This window comes from Theobroma cacao, chromosome 8 (genome assembly GCF_000208745.1).
Source record: "Theobroma cacao cultivar B97-61/B2 chromosome 8, Criollo_cocoa_genome_V2, whole genome shotgun sequence".
Taxonomy (NCBI): domain Eukaryota; kingdom Viridiplantae; phylum Streptophyta; class Magnoliopsida; order Malvales; family Malvaceae; genus Theobroma; species Theobroma cacao.
In genome coordinates, this window is record NC_030857.1 from 18,198,841 (window position 1) to 18,220,720 (window position 21,880).

At 31.7% G+C, this 21,880-nt stretch overlaps 1 protein-coding gene and 1 long non-coding RNA gene across 2 annotated transcripts; both read left to right on the plus strand.

Moving 5' to 3' along the window:
• LOC108663099 lies at nt 9,326–10,956 on the plus strand. The gene is made up of 3 exons (XR_001929027.1): nt 9,326–9,362; nt 10,022–10,095; nt 10,915–10,956. It is a non-coding gene; the product is annotated as an uncharacterized LOC108663099 (long non-coding RNA).
• On the plus strand, nt 12,121–15,128 carry LOC18593095 (uncharacterized oxidoreductase At4g09670). The gene is made up of 2 exons (XM_007020144.2): nt 12,121–12,720; nt 14,147–15,128. Exons 1-2 carry the CDS (start codon nt 12,259–12,261, stop codon nt 14,765–14,767), a joined length of 1,083 nt encoding a protein of 360 aa, XP_007020206.2. The 5' UTR covers nt 12,121–12,258; the 3' UTR covers nt 14,768–15,128.

The following is a 21,880-nucleotide window of genomic DNA, read 5'->3' on the forward strand; positions in this document are numbered from 1 at the left end:
TATATATTAATTTTTTTCTTAAATCATACTTGTTTTTATATATATATATATATTTTTCTATAGCTCTCGATCAAATTTGCATGAATGCATAGGTATAATAAAATGATATTTTTTAAGCACAAATATTAAAATGTTTGTTATAAAACTTCAATCTTAATTTACATGTATTAGCTAATTACAATTAAAACGTAAAGAAAGTAATATATATACTTTTTATATGATTTTTATATCTTATCATGGTTTTTTTATAAAATATAAAATTTTACATAGTTATTTTTTTCAATTTTGGAATAATATAACATTACCCTAATTTGGTATTATTAATCAATATTGTATGATTCATTAAAGTTAAAAAAATTATACAAAATTACTCAAACGAAAACATATTTAAACTTTAAAAAAATTTTACTTCAATAACTATGAATTTGCTTTGAGTAATATCTAATTTTTTAAAAATAATGACTAAAATTTATAAAAAGTCATAAACACTTTGATGCATTAAAAAGTTACTTTCCAACGAAAAATTCCTTTGAAAATTTTGTTACAAAAGTTAAAGATTACATAGGAAAAGTTTAGGGTTCCAACGAAAAATTTCATTGGAAATCCGTTGGAAATAATAAACAGTAAAACGTGTGCTGTGAAGATGAAATTTCCAACGAAATTTTTCGTTGAAAATTCCGTTGGAAACTGTCAAGATTACATCTATTTTTTTTTTTAAAGTTTAAAATTCCAACAGATTTTTAACGAAAAATTTCATTGGAAATATTAAACAGTAATATGTGTGTGTTGTACAAGTCAAATTTCCAACGAAATTTCCAACGGAATTTTTCGTTGGAAAATTTTCAACAAAAATCCGTTGAAAATCCGTTGAAAATTCGTCGGAACAAGTATTTAAAAATTTTAATTAAATTCCGTTGAAAATCCGTTGCAAATTCGTTGGAAATACAATGATTTTTGTAGTGAACCCTAACAAGTCAAAGGAAGAAAAAGTCAAGATTGCATAACCATAGTAAACTATAAGGGAAGCATAGTCAAGCCTAACAAGTCAAAGGTAAGAAAAAGTCAAGATTACATAGCCATAGTCAACCATACAGGAAGCATAGTTGACTATAGCAATTCAGACTTGCAAGGAACACGCTTTCGGGAGATTGATCGACTATAAGAAGATTATACTTGACTATGGAAACTCTAATTTGAGAAATCTGATAAACATAGTCGACCCTAGGAGTGTTATAGTCAACCCTCAAGCTTGTGTTTAATGGCTCCAAACATTGTCCCACCTATAAATAGATGCATTTGAGCCATTTTGAAGTAAGAGAAAACCTAGACCAAAGCTTCAAACCCTAGAGAGACTACCCAAAAGCTCATCTTTACTCTCTAGCATATTTTTAGTCTTCCACCAAGGTTTTAGAGTTAAATACTTGCTTCATTCAAGTCGAAATTTCTTCTCTCATTACACCCAAACTAAAATCTCTAGCATCTAGCCTTTGTAAGGCAAATCTTTACTATTATTCCTTCATACACACATTTTGTAAATGTTTTAACTTAACCTTGAAAAGCTATCTTATAAGGGTTATCGCTTCCCATTTAAAAAACACGAATCGCTTTTATGGATTGTGTGGGTTATCGCTTCATCTCGTAAAAAACAAGAATCTTTTTATGGATTGTGAGAGGGTTATCGCTTGATCTCGTGAAAAAGCCGTGGCAAGGGTTATTGGTTAATCTTATGAAAAAGAAAGAATCCTTTTATGGATTGTGTAAGGTTATCGCTATCCATTAAAAAGTAAGAATCTTTGTTAGTGAATTGAAAATCCTTGGTTCCCAAAAGAATGGATGTAGGCATCGGAAAAGCCAAACCACTATAAATTTCTTGTGTCTCTTTTTAATTTTTTGCATTATTAGTTGATGTTTATATTTCTCTTAGAAAAATAGTTATACATTGATTTATTGTTTTACACTTAGAAAATTATTTGTCCTTTTACTATACATAGCTAGTATTTAACTTAGGAAAAATATTTATCTTGATATATTGTTTTTGCACTAAAGTGATTTATTGTTGAAAATTGTTTTGGATGCTAGAAAATATTTTTGGGCGAGAAAGTTTTGATTTGATAACAATATTTTCAAAGAAATTTTTATAAATACCAATTCACCTCTCTCTTGTTATATTTCACTTTGAGACTTTTAGTATGTAAAGTTAACATGATTTTTATAGAAATGGTTGTTTAAGCATGTTGAAAAAATTACTTCCATAAATGGTTTATTAAAGGATTTGAACTACAAGGTTTTATGAAGTTTTCAAGGAAATGTTCAAATGACTTGATTTGATAATGATTATGATATGTGAGACACAATGATTTTCATATTATTTACGAATCTACTATATATGTAAATATACTACTATATATTAGTTTTTAATAAGAGGGGACAAACCTTTTTATGTTTGTAATCCACTCAATTACTCTAACCTTTGGGCTAGTGTGGGTACGAGATGTTTCTATGGTTAATGTATGAATGTTATATGCACATGTTAGATACAATGTAACATGATAAGAATATTGGATGAATGAGTTCCATTTATGAGATTGTAACATGTATGCCATGAGAGGTATGTATTAAGCATATCATGTACATTATAGGCTAAACGTATGAATAATTTATGAGGTTATGAAATGCATACCATAAGATGCATGTGTTGAGATAGTCATATATACTATGGGCTAAGCATGTCAATGATTGATGAGGTTATGAAATGTATACCATGAGATGTATGTGTCGAGATAGTCGTATACATTATAGGACTAGTATGTGAGTGATTTATGAAGTTATGAGATGTATGCCATGAGATGTATGTATTGATATAGTCATAAAAACTATGGGCTAAGCATCATGATGATTTATGGAAATGTTATATGTACATGATTCAAGCTAAGGATGAAAATGACCTTAAGCTTAAGAGATCTTATGATGATCGTGGGTGAAGCTGAAGTGCCACTCACGCAACTATGATAATTGTTCACATGAGGTGAACTAGATGATAGTGAGGACTTTGTCCACTACCCGCCTGAGTGGGGTGAGACCACTCGATAGATCATGGATGAGGTTGATGTGCCATTCACGAGAGTTCGTTAGGAACCCAAAATAATGAGGGTTAAACCACTATTCGCCATAATAGGGCTAACCCACTCATAGTTAAAATGTTATGATGAATGAGGTTAATGAGTTAGAGAATGATTGAATGAGTATTGTTTCATAATTCATGCTTAAATGCCTAATTTATGATTATGAATATTTACGATGTTATTCACACTATAATGTATTGATATTAGCTTGGTTAGACATAACTTTAGCCTAGGAATGATCCCTCAATGCTAGAAAAACTTATGAATGAGTTAGATTCAAGAAAATGCCCAAAAAGTTGGATTTTGTTACAAAAGTATCGATACATATGAGATATGTATTGATGCATTTTCAACAGAATGCTACAATAAGCATCCTATGTGAAATGTATTGATACATTCCTAAAGGTATCAATAGATGCCTTGCATGTATTGATACATTCTAGAATGTATTGATAGAACTGTTGCAGAATTGACTTTTTAAGTGATTTTAGAGAGGTTTTCAAGATTAAAAGGTTTCTAATGATTTATGCAAAGATGTTACCCATGCAATGTTATTCAGAGGATGATTAAATGCTATGTTTCATGAACATCATCGTAATGAGAAGGGATTTATGAATCATATATCAAGCCCGACCTTATAAAATACTTTCCATGTCATTCATATGATTAACAATATGCTTGCATACTTGAAAAGCCCCGAAAGAAAAATCGTTAAAAGATGACAATGTACCAAATGGTACAATTAAGTTAATTTAAGCCTCGAACTAGATCAAATAGAGAATTTAAAATGAAATTAAGAATATTAAAGTCCCAGAATGGTTTAATATGGTGATTTGGAGTTCGAGGATCAATTTGGAGTCAAACCGAAATTTTTACTGTCCAGGGGTAAAATGGTCATTTGCCACCTAGGGACACAGTGGGAATTTTTAGAAAAGAATTTTTTTTTTGGCCCCATTTGACTTATTGGTGTATGATTTGAGGGTTTGGCAGTGAAAAAGTTTAATTTCGATGATTTCTAGAGTGTAGGGGCAAAATCGTAATTTTACCACCCAAGAACAAAATTTGAGATTTTGAGAGAATTTAGATCAAATTTGATAAATTGGAGAATGGTATGAGTATAAGGGATGAAAAATATGTCTATGGGCAATTTTTCAGTTTTTGGGGCAAAAATGTAATTTTTGACTTTTACGGGGGCAAAAGTGTAAATTTCAAAAATTACTCCACCAAGACTTTGGATAAGTCTGAGAATTTTACCTAAGCTATGGATATGTGGGACAAGTGTATGGTGAAAATTTGGAAACAAATGGATGGCTAGAATTTAAGGAATTAATAAAACATTAAAAAAATGAATAAAATAATATTATATTATTTTAGCCTTTAAAAAGGTAAAAATTCCGGAATTCTCATCTTCTTCAGCTGTCCAAACCAGGGGAGAAAAGGGGAAAAAAAAAAACAAGAATCCTACCTGAAAAATTTGGGGAAAATCAAGAGAAATCAAGAAATCAAGCATTAAAAAGGTAAATTTCATTGATTTTCCTTGTGATTTTCACTACCCATGCATTTTTTTCTCATTTCCATGCAAAATTAGAAAGTGGGTATGGACACCCATGCTGGCCAAACCTCCATGGATGAGTTTTGAGCTTGATTTTTGGTTGATTTTAATTGAATTAAGTGATTTTAGTTAAGTTATATTGAAATATAGCAAAAATAAGCTAGAGATATAATTTTCTCCCATTGAAACCCATTATGCTGAATTTTCTAGGGGAATATTGGCTGCTGATCTTGATGTTTATTTGAGGAATTATGATGAATAATGATGAATTATGAGCCTAGAAAAATAATGGGAATTTTCGGAGCAAAAATACAAATTTTTACCCACTAGGGGTATTTTCGTAATTTGTTATCGGGACTGATAATTTGCACCACACTGAGGGACATTAAGTCAATTTGGGTGCAATTGAGGTATAGAAACTGAAAAAAATTAATTTGGAGTTTAAACGGACGCGTATATCAATTTATCGGGTAAAAGACCGAAATAGGCTAACACCGCATTTAGGCAAAAATTTAGACATTTTTGCATTCCATATCAAGCATTAGTAGTCTAAATTAGTTTAATTTCAATTTAGTACCAATGTGGTGAATTTCTCGATTTTGTACTGTGTCAAGGTGGTGAGTCCTCCGATAAAGGCAAGGGAATTGCACCCGAGGACCAATAGTCTGAGTATTTCGAAAATCCCCACTCTAGACACGGTGAGTAACCTTACCATCATTTTAATTATCTAAAGTATGTTTTTATTCGGTTTTGGTGAATTTTATGAAAATGAGTTCAAATGGTAAATTTTTATGTTTTGTAAACAAAATGAGTTTAAATGAAAATATTTTATAAATTGTCTTGAAACGAAATAACGATTTTGAAAATAGAGTAATTGGAGACCACTGATATGTTGTAAATTTAAAATTGAATTAATGGCTTATGTTATTGTATTGGCATGACTGGCTGGGCTGTGTTTTTTATGAATTATATGAATTGCTTTATTTTACCCTTGCAGGCTGGGTAGTAATATATTAGCCCTGTCATGCTGTCAAAATTTTATTGTATGGTGGGTTTGACCTGCTGCAGTGGGCTGGATTCTGTGGACTAGCCTATTAGAGGGGCACAGAATCCTGTTATATTTTTACCTCGGTTGGAGAGGCGAGTAGGGTAACTCCTGAGGTATAACTTTTAGAGTTCACTTCACGCCAAACCACCACGTGAAGGGGAACTCGGCCAACGCCAAGGAATGGCTATGTTTTCAAAATAAAAACATGACTTTCTAATAGCCTTGGCGGACTCAGTTGGGATAGCCCTCGGCCAAGGTATCCCAAATAACTGAGTATGATAATAATTTTTGGCATGAGCCAAGCTTTTTAAGAAATTCATAAGCCATACTGATTACTTGCTTTAAATAAATTGATTTCATTTGGTTGAAATAAGTTGAAAGATGATAAATTACAGTTTGATGAAATGTTTTAATAGTCTCCTTTTACTCGACTTTAGATATTTTGAGTGATGTTTGTTTACTCACTGGGATTTTATAATCTCACCACCCTCATTTCCACCCATTTCAGGCTCAGAATAGATTGTAGATAACTGATATCGGCGAGGATTACAGTTGAACTTGCCACATCCAAAGACTGTAGGTTCATTTCTTTTGATACTTTTGGTCATTCGTGGGCCCACGTGTCACTGTAAATTAAATTCTATACTTTGGTTATCTGTATTATGGTATGTAAGAATTTATTTTGCTTTTACGCTATAAAAATTATTTATGCAGTGTTCTTAAAATATCGTTTTATGTGAAAATTGAATATTTTATTTAATATTTTTATTTTATTTTAACAGTCATAATTCCATTTTAAACGAATGTTTTAGACATCCAAAATTATTTTTGATTATGAAATATGTGTTTTCCACTTACATACTATATTTTTAGATGATTTTGAGATTTTTGGGATAAATGACCAAAATACCCCTGTGAGACGAAAATTATTATTTTATTTGTTTAAGTTGGAAACAGTTTAAAATCTTTTAGAATGTGGTATTTGGAAACAGTTACCCACAGGGGAAATGAGAAGCTGATATTAAAGCCTTGCGGGGTTTCGGTTGACATTCCGGGTAATGAATGTCAATCGAGACGTGGCGACGGTTGTCACGAGCTCGATGGGAGTTTCGGGTCATGACATCATATGTGTTTATAATTGCATGGTTATGAAAAACTCTTATCCCCTGTCTTATCCCCTTCCCTGTATCCACTCAAAGAGTCTTTGTGACTCACACGTTATTTTCCTTTATTATTTTCGTTGCAGATCAGTGATAGCACTCTGTTGCTAGAAATTAGTGTTACAGAGACTTGATCTGTTCATTTATCATTGGTAGGTGTCTAACAGCTTATTGATGCCCAGTGAGTCAAGTCATGTTCCGCTAATAAGTCAGTTTATGTTATGTTTATGTTTACAGACTATGAATATGTTTTTATGGATTATGAGTATTTTATAATAATGTAGCCAAATGTTTAGGCATATTACATTATGAATGTTATGTTAAATGCATAAAGTGGCTCAAGAGCCCATATGGACACTTGAGGGTGTTGAGACATGTAAATATTATAGTGCACTAGAAATGTGGCACTTTGATGATATATGAATGTTGCACTTACAATATTATGTTGAGAAGTTCCATATTTGTGTAATGTTGCGTATGGTGGTATGCATGCCTATAGATGTTTATATATGCTTCCACATTGATGAATGTTTAATGATGAACGTTAAAGAGACTTGCTTAGGCCTTACGGGCTATACCCATTTGCGCTAGTCATGTTCCACCATAAAATGGGATGTGACAAAGAGTGGGTCAATTGTGCATTCTTCATTTTTGCCATTCTCGTTCATATTGTTGACCAAGTTAGCAGCATTTTCACCATTATGGGGTAGCATGGGCTGAGGTTGATGGGTTGTAGCAATAAAGGATGCAAATTGGGTGATGGTCTCCATCATCTACTGTTGTTACCTTTCAGCATTTACATCCTTTCTTGGGAGGCTTGGAGCATTTTCATGAGCTCTTAGACATAAGTGGGGACGACCATTTCTTGGTTGCTTAGAGAACTCTCCATATCTTCTGGCTATGAAATTTTTGGTAGCTTTAACTTAATGCAATCACTCCTCCCTAGTGAAGTTGCCAAAATGTAGACGGTTCTTTTAGTTGGGAGAGAAAAGACATGTTGCAACAAGTAGAACGAAATGTACTAGAAGCGACAAAGAGGAAGACTGGAGCAGTTTTTAAAGCATAAGTGCTTTTGAGGCAAGTGGTGAAAAATAAGAAATCAATGAATAAGTGGAGAGAGTGGCGGAGCATGATGAATGGAAAGAGCTGAGTAGAGAGAATATTTGGAAGATTTTTGAGTGAGTTTTTAAGAGTAATCTTTAATGATTTTTTGATCCTTCCCCAATTGCCAAACTCTCATATTTATACTAAATAGGAGCATTTTGTTAGGAGTAGTTAGTAAAATGAGAGTATTTTTAGGAGAACACGTTCTGCATGGAAAAATGTGCTTATTATGGGAAGAGTACGTTCACTATGAAAAGAATAACTTATAGGAAAAACACGTTAAAGAACAGTTTATTAGACATTATGGGAAGAACACATAATTGGATAGTGCGCTTTAGTTTTGAATAGTGGAGTAGTGATACTTAATAATGTGCCACATATACTTTAAGAAAGAAGGAAAAAGTAAAGCATGCGTACTTTAAAAAAATGTTAAGAATAAATCTTTTTAACTACCTCCATATTTGAATTACCAAGTTAAACTCTCTAAAATATCTCAAACGTGAAAATAACTCGTGAACCCTACCACTTATTTTGAATTACTTTTACTCCCTTGTATAATATAATTATTTCATGCTTGTTTTTATTTTACAAGACAATATTTAAAGAAATAATAGTACAAAGTGGTAGCTGTCAAACCCTGCTTTGTAAAATAATTATAATGTCATTCACATACTCGATAGAATGTTTGTATATTTAGGAAGTTCGAGAAATCGTTAAAAGACGATATTGCCCCTAATGGTACCATTGAGTCGATTAAGTCTCGAACTAGTTCAAATAGGAATTTTAAAGTGAAATTAAGAGTTTCACAGTTCAGGGATGACTCAAAATGGTAATTCGGAGTTCGATGATCAATTCAGAGTCAAATCGAAATTTTCACTATCTAGGGGCAAAATCGTAATTTTTCCACTCACGGACAAATTTTGAGATTTTGAGAGAATTTAGATCACATTTGACAAATTGAAGAATGGTATGAGTATAAGGGATGAAAATATGTCTATGGGCAATTTTTCAGTTTTAGGGGTAAAAACGTAATTTTTCACTTTACGGGGGCAAAAGTGTAATTTTTAAAAATTTACCCCACCAAAACTTTGGAAAAGTCTAGAAATTTCATGGAAGACATGGATAAGTGAAGAGGATTGAGTGGTAGAAAAAGAAAGTCAAAAAGATGGCTAGAAAAAAATAAAATAATAAAATATTCAAAAGGTAAATAAAATAATAATATTTTATTAAGCCTATTAAAAGGCTTAAAAATTCCAGAATTCTTCATTTGGAGGGTCAGCCAAAACTAGCAGGAGAGAGAGAGAAATAAGAACAAACCCTAGAGTGAGAAAATTCAAAGAAAAAGTATGATTTTTCAAGGAATCAAGTGTTTAAAGGTATGATTTTTCAAGCTTAGCTTAAGATTTATCATTTCCATGCATTTCTCCTTATTTTCTATGGTTAAATTATGTGTTTTGATGATGGATTCAAATCTGATCATATGGGTTTAGAGAGAGAAAGTTGTTAGATTAATTTGATTTTGAACTATGTTAGTGTTTAGTGTTAGTTTAGCATGTTTATGAGTAAAACAACAAGAAAAATATTCATTTTCTCCATGAATTTCTCTAGGCCGAATCTAGCCAATGGTGTGTGAGGATGAGGTTGACTTTATTTTAAGAGAATTAGATGGAAAAATGATGAATTATGAGGTTGGAAATTAAATGGGAATTTTTGGTGCAAAAAAATTGAAATTTTTACCCACTAAGGGTAAAAGCGTAATTTGTGGTCCGAACTGATAAATTGGACCACATTCACAGTCATTGAGGTATTGTGGATATAATTGGATAATTGAAATTGAAATGGATGGACTTGGAGTTGAATTGGAGATTTTAGAAATTTACACCGTGTATAGGCGAGTTAGGTCGGACACTGTGATTAAGCGATTGTCCAAACATTTCACACCCTATCTAGTGCATACGCATGGATAAGAGCCTGAAATAATATATATTGATTTGACACAAATTATTGAATTTTTTGTGTCATGTATTGTGGATAGGTGGTGAGCTATCTGATACGGGTAAAAGACTACACCCGAGGACCGAGAATAGGAGTATATCTACTCCTAGTACAGTGAGTAAACTTACTATCGTCTTAATTATCTAGAGTAGATTTATTTAATTGTGTGATTTTATGAAAAAATGGTTTAATTGGAAAATTATTGTGTTTTATGGGAAAATGGGATTTTATAAAATAATTTTATAAAATTTTTGAAAATTTAATAATGATTTCAAAAATAGAGTAATTGGAGACCTATACTATGATTGTGTTGTTTATCCATGATTTTACATTAAATGGCTTATGATAAATGTGGGTATGACTGGTTATTTTTATGATTTTAAGAATATGTGAACTGCTTTATTTGCCTTGAATGTGTTAAGTGAGCCATGTCATACTATTGTGATTTTATTGGTTGGTGGATTATAAAGTGGGCACTGCAGTGACGGGGGTTCCGTGGGCCAGCCTAATTAGAGGGGCACGGTTCCCAATTATTGAGCTTACCTCGATTGGAGAGGCGCGTAGGATAACTCCCGAGGTAGGATTTGAGTACACTTCACGCTGGCCACCACATGAAATTGGGACTCAGCCAACGTCGAGGAACGGCTGTGTTGTCAGAGGTGAAATGTGTTTGTGTGTGTGACAATAAACAGCCTTGGCGGTCTCGGTAAGATGCCTTCACGGGGTATCCCCGAGAATGGATTTTTGGCAAGGGCCAAGTTTTTGAAAAGTGCATAAGCCATGTTGAGTAATTGGATGAAATCCAATTATTTATATGGGTTGGGATGAATTATTTTAATTGTCTCCTATTACTCGGCTTTAGATTATTTTGATGATGTCTGTCTACTCACTGGGATTTTATAATCTCACCCCTTCTTCCTATACATTTTTCAGGCTCAGAATAGGCAGTAGACTGTCAATTGCATCGAGAAGTAAATTTCGGAGTTGCATCCTAGAAAGTAAAGTTATAGACTTAAACCTTCTCAGTTATTTGGGGGTCCACGTGTCATTGTAATTTAAATTGCATACTCCAGTTTTCTATATTACAGTATGTATAAATTTATTTTGTTTTTATGTGCAGAAAATTAATTTTTGATGTTTCAAAAATATATATATATTGTTTTACATTAAAATAGATTATTTTAATTAATATTTTTAGTTTATTTTATTATTCAAAGTAAAAGAAAAAGAAAAGAAAAAAAGAGAGAGAAATGGAAAAACTGGTACGAAAGCCTTACGAGGTCTCGAAGGGCATTCGAGGGAAAAATGTCTGTCGAGACTTCACAACAGTTGTCACGGGCTCGATGGGAGTTTCGGGTCGTGACAGTAGCACTAATGGACTTCATGAGATTGAAACTACTCTCCTAGCTTTATTAGCTTTAAAGTTGATGTAGTTATTGATGATAATTGCTTTATGTTTTGTAGCAATTTAGAAGAAAATGCATTTAAGGGGCAAAGGGTCTTTCATTCTTACCTTATTAGACTCCTATGTTGTCAAGGTATAGAAATTTCTTTGATAAGAAAACTAAAGAGAAAGTTTACAAGTACATCATCTTGTAATGAGAATTGTTTATTTTACTTTCAATTTTATTTTAACAACAATAGCACCTACTAATGATACACGTAAGGCTGAAAAACAATCCAAGGGCGAACTTACTCTTGATTTCCAAGTATGACAAGTTAGTCCACACACACTGCAGTTTTGATCTGCTATAGATTGGGCCAATCAGGGTTCTAGACTTTAGATGATGTGCCCACCCATCTTTGGTCAAAGGGTAGACTGTGAAGTGAAATTTGGACCGACCCAAACCCAATGATCAATGTAAAATGGAAGAGCTAGCATTAGGCAGAGAAAGTCTACAAATGTACTTCCAATTATAGCAAATGTTAATGTTTTCTTAACTCCAAATAACTTTTCATTTGCAGGCATGTCGGCGAGTTGCGGACACACTAAAAGAGATATAATCTTAAATATTTTAAAGGTTTTTTTTTTTAATTTTAAAATTAATTAAAAATATATGTTTTCTATTAGATAAGGTAATTATAGTGTATTAACAAATATTATTTAATATAACAAATAATAAGAGTCTGACACCAGCATAAAGCCATCAGATTTCTTCCTTGATTCTGTCCAAAACATTTTTGGTCGCTGCCTAAACCAAGGAGCTGCCCCCGTCCACTTTAACACTTCCATCGTCTCATCTCTTTCTGCTCCTCCTCGCACCAAAAGAAAAAAAAATGGCTGATATACCCATCAGAATCGGAATCATTGGCTGCGCCGATATAGCCCGCAAAGTCTCCCGAGCCATCCAACTCGCTCCGAACGCCACGCTCTCCGCCGTCGCCAGCCGCTCCATCGACAAAGCCGCCAATTTCGCCAAGGCCAACGGGTTCCCACCTGAAGCCAAGATCTACGGCTCCTACGAGTCCCTCTTAGACGACCCAGACATCGACGCCGTTTATTTACCCTTACCCACTAGCCTCCACCACAAATGGGCAGTGTTGACGGCTCAGAAGAAGAAGCATCTGCTAATGGAGAAACCCCTGGCTTTGAACGTGGCACAGTTTGATGAGATTTTAAAGGCTTGTGAAGAAAATGGGGTTCAGATTATGGATGGGACCATGTGGGTGCATCATCCCAGGACCTATAAAATGAAGGAGTTTTTAAACGATAAGGAGCGGTTTGGTCTGCTTAAATCGGTAAGGTTTTTACTGGGTTTCAGCTGAATTTCAAGGTTTTTCTTTTGTTTTGTAGATTACCAATTTCTTCTTAGCCAAATAGGAAGGTTATAGATTATTTTACGCAGGAAAGAAATGGGAGAAGTTGGTGTCAGACTGGTCTAGAGACCAACATATTTTTCCAAAAAGAAAGAAAGAATGTAGACTTTTATTAATTATTTTTCTTCTTCATTCTTATAATATTCATTTAGAGCTAGAGTTTGATGAAGAATCTCAGTAATCCCTGATCTTTGTAATAATTTTTTTTGAAGAGCATCTTTGTAATAAATTAGGAAATGAAATGGCGTCAACTTATTTGTTTTTGTACTAATTAGCACCTCTGCTTCAGTAAAGAACTATTTTTGGCGCCCTTCACCTTTAACTGCAGTGACCGTCTCTGTTTGGTTAAGTTATCCTGTATATCCTGTTGTTGATCTCGAACCTCGTGCTTTTCTGAACCTCTTCAGCCAATATTTATGGCTTGTTTATTGTTAAAACATGAGGCATTGGTGCTTGATGGAATTAGAACCTAGTACCTTCTTGGACCATGATTCATTTATTGGTGTGGCAAAGTCTTGTTTTAGCTGCTAAGCTGTCAATTTAGAATCCACACTGAGGTTTATTAGATGTGCTTTGTTGAACCTTTTAGACTAACATAAGATGCCAGGGGAGGATTGCACTAAACTAAGAATAGTGGGTTGTGTGGTGAGTAAGATTCTGGGGCTTAATTGGATGAGAAAAGATAATTAGGATGTGAAGATTTGTTCAGGATGGGGTCCTGTGGGTTGCAGATAAAGGAAGAGAAAACAAACCTGACTGCTGGTCTAGATATGTGAGTGTTCATTGTCAACAATAAAAGGAACCAGTTTTTTTTTTTTTTTGACAAACAGTTATATCAACTGTAGTTTTGAGTTTCTGTGGCCCCCTGGACATAAGCTAAGTTAGGGCTTGTAGAGAGGGTTGTCTAAGGGATAACGCAAATGAGTGGGGATGATACTTTGATCTGAAACAGAGCTAACAAGAATGATCCAAAGGCTTTGCACAATTCCTAAGAGAGAGTTGCTTTGAATTTTTGTAAGTTCCTATTAATTAAAAGAAGCCTTATATGAATGTTTTGTATGCGTGTGTTTGTGTGTCTGAAAAGAGCGAAGCATCCGTGCTTCTGAGTCCAAGTCTGCATGATTAGGAATGTTTGCAAAACACTCAGACAACCTATCTTGGAAACCAACTCATATAAAATTGTTTGTGTTTATCACCTATTGTAAGATAAGTTGCTGCTGTTTGTCGTGAATTATTACTTAGATGATAAAATTTTATCTGATTTGATTTAGGCGACCTTCTTGCCCTCTAAAGTTATGCATTTTTAACAGAGAATGACAATATTGATTAAAACCTTTGGGTTCCTCAGGTAAATAGCTGCTTCACATTTTTTGCTGATCCAGATTTTCTCAAGAATGACATTCGTGTGAAGCCGGATCTTGATGCACTTGGTGCTCTTGGCGATGCTGGGTGGTATGGCATCAGGTCAGTCCTTTGGGCAGCTGATTATGAGCTGCCCAAGACTGTTACAGCCATGCAAGGTCCTGTTCTCAATGAAGCAGGGGTAATTCTAGCTTGTGGGGCTTCACTATACTGGGAAGATGGCAAAGTTGCAACCTTCCATTGCTCTTTCTTATCAAATTTGACAATGAATCTCACCGCTATAGGAACATTTGGAACTTTGCATCTCACAGATTTCATCATTCCTTACCAAGAGCATGAGGCCTCTTATACTACATCCTCAAAGCCTCAATTTAATGAACTTGTAACAGGATGGGTGCCAATTCCAAGTGAACACACTGTCACCGTAAATTTACCTCAGGAAGCCTGCATGGTCAGAGAGTTTGCTAGCTTGGTTGAAAATATTAAAAAGAATGGTGCGCAGCCAGATAAAAAGTGGCCGACAATCAGCAGGAAGACACAGTTGGTTCTTGATGCAGTGAAGGCATCCATTGAGAAAGGTTTTGAAGCTGTTGAAATTGTGAGTTAATGTGGTGGTTGCTTGGGCTACCAATTATTTATGAATGTTAGAATGATCCGTTTCTAAATGGCCTCTCACATCACTTAAACATGTATTGTGAGACAGTGCCTGTGGTGCAGTACTTTCTAGCATCAATATGAACATCTAGTTGGTTACTTTAAACTACCTATTTCAGTTGAATAAGAACTTAGATGACAAACTTTAGTGGTGAAAGTCCCAGACCTGCCATGGTGCTCTGGTGGATCGAAGTTAATTCTAGAATGTTTTGGGAATGCACTCATCAATGTACTTTGGATTATCAGTTGGTTGCCATCATTTCTGAACATGTCTGCTACTATTATCATCTATGTTTATATTCGAAATAGGCATACATTTGGTGTTCTTTTCCAACAAGTTAGCAGCCTGATAAATAGGGCTTGGGTGTGCCGGTTTTGAAGTCTCATGGGACAAAAATCCTTCCTCTTCTTTAGAAACCCAAATTTCCATCAGCTGTTTTATCTGTTTCCCAACCTTACAAAATGTTTGGCTGGAGGAAAAGATGAAAGAAGGAAAGAGATTGGAAGGAGAATAGTGTTCTTTTATAATCCTCTATAATCCTTTCAAAATAGAAGGAAAATACACTTTCTACTTAAAATAATCATTTTATTTTTAATTTTGCCTTTAGTTTTCAGTTTATTTTATTTTCATTATTGTACCAAACACAGAAAAACATTTTATTTTTGGCATAATAAGTAAAAGTTCTTTATACTATTTAAAAAATTTAAATAAGTTTTTATTTTTTCAAATGCATTCAATCAAATTCCTTTACTTTTGTTTGAGACAAAATAGGCTTTTATGACTAACGGTTGATTAATTGTTATTAGTCAATCTTTAATTAAAACATCATTAATCATTTTATATCTAAGAGACGTTGACGTGGAAAGTAAAAATATCATGTGATCATGTCATCATGTCACATAAGTGTGCTATATCACCATTCACTGTGACATATAAATATTCCATGTCAGCAGCATATGAGCACAAAAATACAAGTGACATTTTTATTAATGACAGTTAGTAAACCGTTAGTCATAATGGCCTATTTGGTCTAAAAGTAAAAGTAAAAAAGTTTAGTTTAATGCAATAAAAGAATAAGAGTTTATTTGAATATTTTTAAATAATTTTAATATTATATCTTTCTTTTTCTTCTCTATTTTTTGCCCATATTTTCCCCTTTCTTCTATTTTACTTTCTTCCCATCAAACATAGTGTCCCATCCCATTTTATGGAGGTATTGTGACGGGTGCAAGAACTTAGACGGTTATAACCCACTAGACCCAAACTAGCTTAATATCATTGTATATAACTATTATTCATCATATATTAATCATCTTGAAAACACATGCTTAATCACACTATTATGGATTTCACCAATCAACGTGCTCATAAATGTTCTCATAAGCAAATATTTCATAATCAACTGTCGGTCCATGTGCCCATACATATAACATTCATTTGTACATATGTGGTGCTCACATGGGCTCTCAAACCATCAAGTTCAATTCATATAAATGCATAATTAAAATCCATACCAAGTATAATGCCCTAGCATGGCTACATCATCATAACAATATTCAACAATGTTATAACATAAGTATTAATTAAAGATTGACTCAACCAGCGGAACATGTCCCAACTCTCTATGCTTCAAGAGGGTTGTTATACCACTTATCAAGAAAGAAAAACGGATCACGTCTCTGTGACTCGGGTGGTTGAAGAGCTATCACTGATCTGTAACAAAAATAAGGAAAACTAACATGTGAGTCCTAAAGATTCCATGATGAATACGGGAAGGGGCTAAGGTAAAGGGAAGAGCTTTTACACAAATTACATTGTTAATGTAAACATGAATTTTGAGATAAACATACTTTATTTCAAATTTCTCATTTTCATAATGAAATCGACATATCATAAACATGTGGTTCTTTAAATAAATAGAACGTTTCTGCAAGATCTTTAGAAAAAACAAGGAAGCTGTACTTTACTTGTGGTATTGAATCCTCTTTAAGAGAAATGATACTTAATCATATAATCCAAGTTATCGATGATTTACTCCAATTTCTTCATAAATCATATGAGTTACTCATGTATTCAAGATTTTCCATTAGAATCCAATCATAACATTTTGTGATCATCTTTCAACCCATATAACTCAAGCAAGCATTTTTCCAACTATATAACTCAAATGATCGTTTTCAATTTGTAAAACCCAAGTGGCCATTCTTTCTTTATGATCCATAAACTTAACCAATGCATTAAGACTTATTCTATTTATTAACCCATCTAGGATAGCGTATAACTTAGAGTTAATCTACAAGTCAATAAGGTATTACAAACATAAGAAACAATCACAAGAGACATCACAATAACAAGAATAATATACAATAATAATGAATGCAAGGGATGCTTACTTGGTCCTAGCCCACGTCTAGGCGACCCACGTCTGGGAGTCATAAATAGGTGGTACATCCGCCTCACCTAGGCTATATACATTTATGTGTGTGGCACGCTGTGTCAGACGACACTGTAGGTGGGAATCACAGATAAGACTCTTACCACCATCCTTATGTTGACTTCCTATGTTTTTGATGATAACAAAATATTTTTCATTTTTTTATGTTTAACTACATTATTTAAGTGGGCAAGACAAAGTTTAAATCCCTTAATATAATTTTTGTTTGAAAGCAAGTCAAGAAGCTTGTTGTTTTAAAAAAATGATTAATTAGTTAAAAGAGCAAAGAATAAATGACTAAATAAAGTCAGAATAATGATTAATTGCTGTGTTACAATCCCTTAGGATTGGTATAGTAGGACACGAGGGTGACAAAAGATGCATTAACTCCCATTTTCATAATCCCTATGGCTTGGAAATCTTGGACAAACCTCATAACTTCCTCCTTGATTGCTTCCCACTATTTTTTAATAACACTGAAATTAAAAACCATACGACTTTGAGATTTTGTTACCATCGCAACTATTAATAGCTTCCCATATTTCTAACTTCGTAAAAAGGAGCTCAAGAGACATGGTGACTACTCCTTTAGCTTTGCAATCCAACAGTTCAACTCCTTGTAAGTCTCACCACTGTTCTATATTCGTAAAACTAAATGCTTGTAACATTGGTGGCGTTTAGTACTTTACAATGCAATGTGATTACAGATAATGTGATTGCAAGTAATGTGATTGCAAGGAAAATAACATTACAGTGTTTGGTATACATACAAAATAATGATTAAAATGCAGAGAAGATAGCATTACAACGTTTAGTCTACAACTATTTTACTGAGAATGTAATGTTAATTTTCAAAATTACCCCTATTTATTAAAATACAAGTTTAATATACTTGTATTTTTTATTGTTAANGATATAATCTCTTAAATATATTTTTAATGTCATATATTTTATTTTTATTTTTTATTATAATATTATATATTTTATTTTCATTTCTTTAATATAATTTTTATATGATATATTTATTTGAATTTCTTTTACCTATATTATATAAATTTTAATTTCTTGTATTTTATTTTATTTTAATTTCTAATTCTTATATTATATATTTTATTTTAATATTTTTTATTTTAATTAAAACATTACAAAATATTTTTAACAAAGTAATAAAGTTGAAAGGTAAAAATGTCTTTAATAATATTGCAGAGTGCAATGTAATGTGATTGTATTGGTTTTAGATTGCAATCACATTACATCCCTTGGCTGTAATGTGATTGCATTGCAATCTTACATTGTAGTTGCTTGTTGCAAAACGAATACTGCAATGTAATTTAATTGATACATTACAATGAATATGCTTCCACTTCCCTCGTACCAAACGCTACCATTGTGATTCATACATCTTGCTATTTGTATATGACAATTTCAAATAAATTAGATTTTATTTGGTAATCAGAAAATAATTTTTTGAAAAAAAATATTTTTTGTAGGAGGCATTTTCCTTGAAGATATAATTTTTTAATTATTTATATAACACTAAAAAATATTTTCTATTATTTGATATGTAATGAAAACGTTTTAGATTTTACTAGAGATTATATGCCTATATAGATATTATTATAATTATAAAAATAATACATCTTATTATCAATATATTTTATATTATTTTCATAATTTATTTATTTAAATATATTATCCTTTATTTGTTACTGTTTTAAATCTTATTTTAATTTTTAAAAATAACAATTAAAATATTCAAAATTTTATAGTTAAATAAAATAAATAATACATAATTATATTAAAATATATAATAACATTTCAATAGATACAAAATACAATACATTAAACATTTTGTAACAATATTTTATTTTCAAAATATTTATAATGTAATATAATTTTTAAATATTCTTTACTCATGATAATACTTGTTTATATGTTAATATTGATTAATATATCAGCATTAATTAGTATGAAATAATATACTTTAATATTAACATTATATTAATTTATTAGTTTATTATCAACATAGATTAATTACTATTAATAATATTATTTAATAACATATAAGCTATTATATTTCTATAACTATTTGATCTTTTAATATGCTTATAATAGGAGTTCATATTGATAATAATTATTTATATATTAATAGGGATATAATATATTTTAATACTAACATAATATTAACTACTGTTTTATTATCAAAACAAATTAATTAATATTAATAATATGAGATAATAATATGAATATTATAACGTCCAAAATTCGTCATGAGATTGGAATTAGACCCGTCCTGTGCTGCATTACCTAGGAAAATACATCGTTGGAACTCTAATTAAAAGGCATTGACTTCCAAAGGCGTGTGCCTAATCTCTCCTAAGGGGCCGTGCACCTTTTACAAATTAGATTGTTACGTGTATATATATATATATAATTCGGAGAGAGGATATTCAAATTCTGCTCTTTAGATAGATAATCATATATGATTCAATGAATCAAATACTCGAATATTATTTTGAGGGTTATGTTCTACACATTTCATTACTTATTTTCTTGTCCACCTTAGCAATTGAAAATCATGTAGTATTGTTTTTTTGTTTTATGGAATGTAGTATTGTTTTCGGAGGAAAAATTATAAAAGACTCAGATTAATTGGTGTTTAATAAACATTGATTAAGGATTGATCCAAATGCGAATTTAATAAAATTTTATTAATACATTATTGTACGTAAATTCCAAAAAAAAACATTAATTACAATTTTTTATATAGCATAATACTTATCATAATATCCATATCGTGTGTGCATAAAATGACAAGTGAAATTTAATTAATGACAATTAATCAGTTATTATTATAAAGTTTATTTGATCCAAAATAAAAATATATACACTTATTTGAACGTAATAAAAAAATAAAAATTTATTTAAATTTTGAATAATATAAAATTTTTTTCAAATATTTCAATGTTTTATAAATATTACCTTAATAACATATTAAGGTTTACACATTAAAAAAAAAACATATTAAGGTTTAAAACGTATGCCCTGAACTTTGAGATTTGAAAAGTCACAGCTAATCGCCCAGTGGCTTATTTCTATTAGTTAGCAAACTACTAAGAGCCATAAATAGGTTCTTTCCTTTGTACCAAAAGACGGTTTTTGTTTTCCTTTTGTGCTTCAGTATTTTCCCAGAAAATATTACAGTGCTAACCCCTAATTTCAATGCATTTTCTTGCACCCACCATTCGCAAACTCCATAACAAAGTGTGGAGTCAGCTTTGTTTTGTGAATGCTGGAGCATTCCATTGCAGATACAAGTACCACTTCAGGTTTGTTAAATACTTAGTTCATCTCTACTTTCCCCTCTCAGTAAAGAAAAGAGTGGCCAATTTCTTTTATTATTAGCTTTTTATGTATTTTATTGTTGCGTGAAGACAACAAAAAGGTTTACTCCATTGCTGGAATTTATGGCATCTTCCTCATTCCAATAATACTGCATAAATGTGCGTGCTTGCACAATAGCCTAAAGACAGCCCTCTTTCTCATTAACTAAAGAATATCTGTCACGTGAAAAGGTAAATTTTGGTCTTGTTTACATAAAAAGTTTAGTGTGATCTAAGTGTTTGATATAGTCAAAGCACTTACCTTCTTAAGACACTTATTTTTGGGAGACTTATTATGACACTTTGATTGCATTAATAAAATTGTTTAATCATTTTTATATAATACTTGAAAAAACTATTCAACTATTCAATAAAATTTAAATAAATTTTTATTCTTCTATTACTTTTAATCAAATTTTTATATTTTTATTTTAAATTAAATAAATTTTTATGATTAATAGTTTACTAATTATTATTAGTCAAAATATCACTGTCCACATGATATTGATGCGATTCTGACGTAAAAAGGTTAAAAAAAACTATATGATAATATTATCATGCTACATCAACATACCACTTAATCGTCATTATGACATTTTAACATGTTACATCAATACTCGGTGACATGAAATTACAAATGACATTTTTATTAAAAATAATTTGTCAATTATAAAAGTTTATTTAACTCAAAATAAAATATAAGAATTTGATTTTATGTGAATTTTTTCAATAGTTTAATAGATTTTTTTAAGTATTATATGTGAATATTGAAATTACCTATTTGTCGCAACCTAGACAATGTTATATAACTTGTATAACTTAGGGTTGTGGAATTCATGGAGAAGAGAAGAAAATGGCCTTAGCTAGGCTGACATATTCTTCTAGGACGGAGATTGTTTATAGTAGGAACATGACATACTTGATCAATCAATGTCATTGATATCATAACTTAGCTAAGTAAATATATATTTCCTTAAATTAATGAATTAATTTGCAAGAAAATTAAAAATCTTAGAGCACTTACTCCTAGGTTGTGCAAAATATTTTAGGCCATCATGAATATACAATGTTCAGCGCCTACGTGCAAACTCTCTGTTCTTAAGTTTTGTGAATTTCAATATGAATAGTACTATTCTTTTTCCTCGATATATATCATTCAAAATGTGTATGTCGTTGTTAAGGTGATTCACTTGGAAAAGAGTGGGTGTGATTATATAATTAATTAAGTCTTCTTGCTAAAGTCAATAC

Coding starts and splice junctions, on each gene's coding strand:
- LOC18593095 (XM_007020144.2), top strand. CDS start 12,259: ATGGCTGATATACCCATCAGAATCGGAATCATTGGCTGCGCCGATATA. Junction 12,721..14,146: donor GGTTTGGTCTGCTTAAATCG/GTAAGGTTTTTA, acceptor TGGGTTCCTCAG/GTAAATAGCTGCTTCACATT.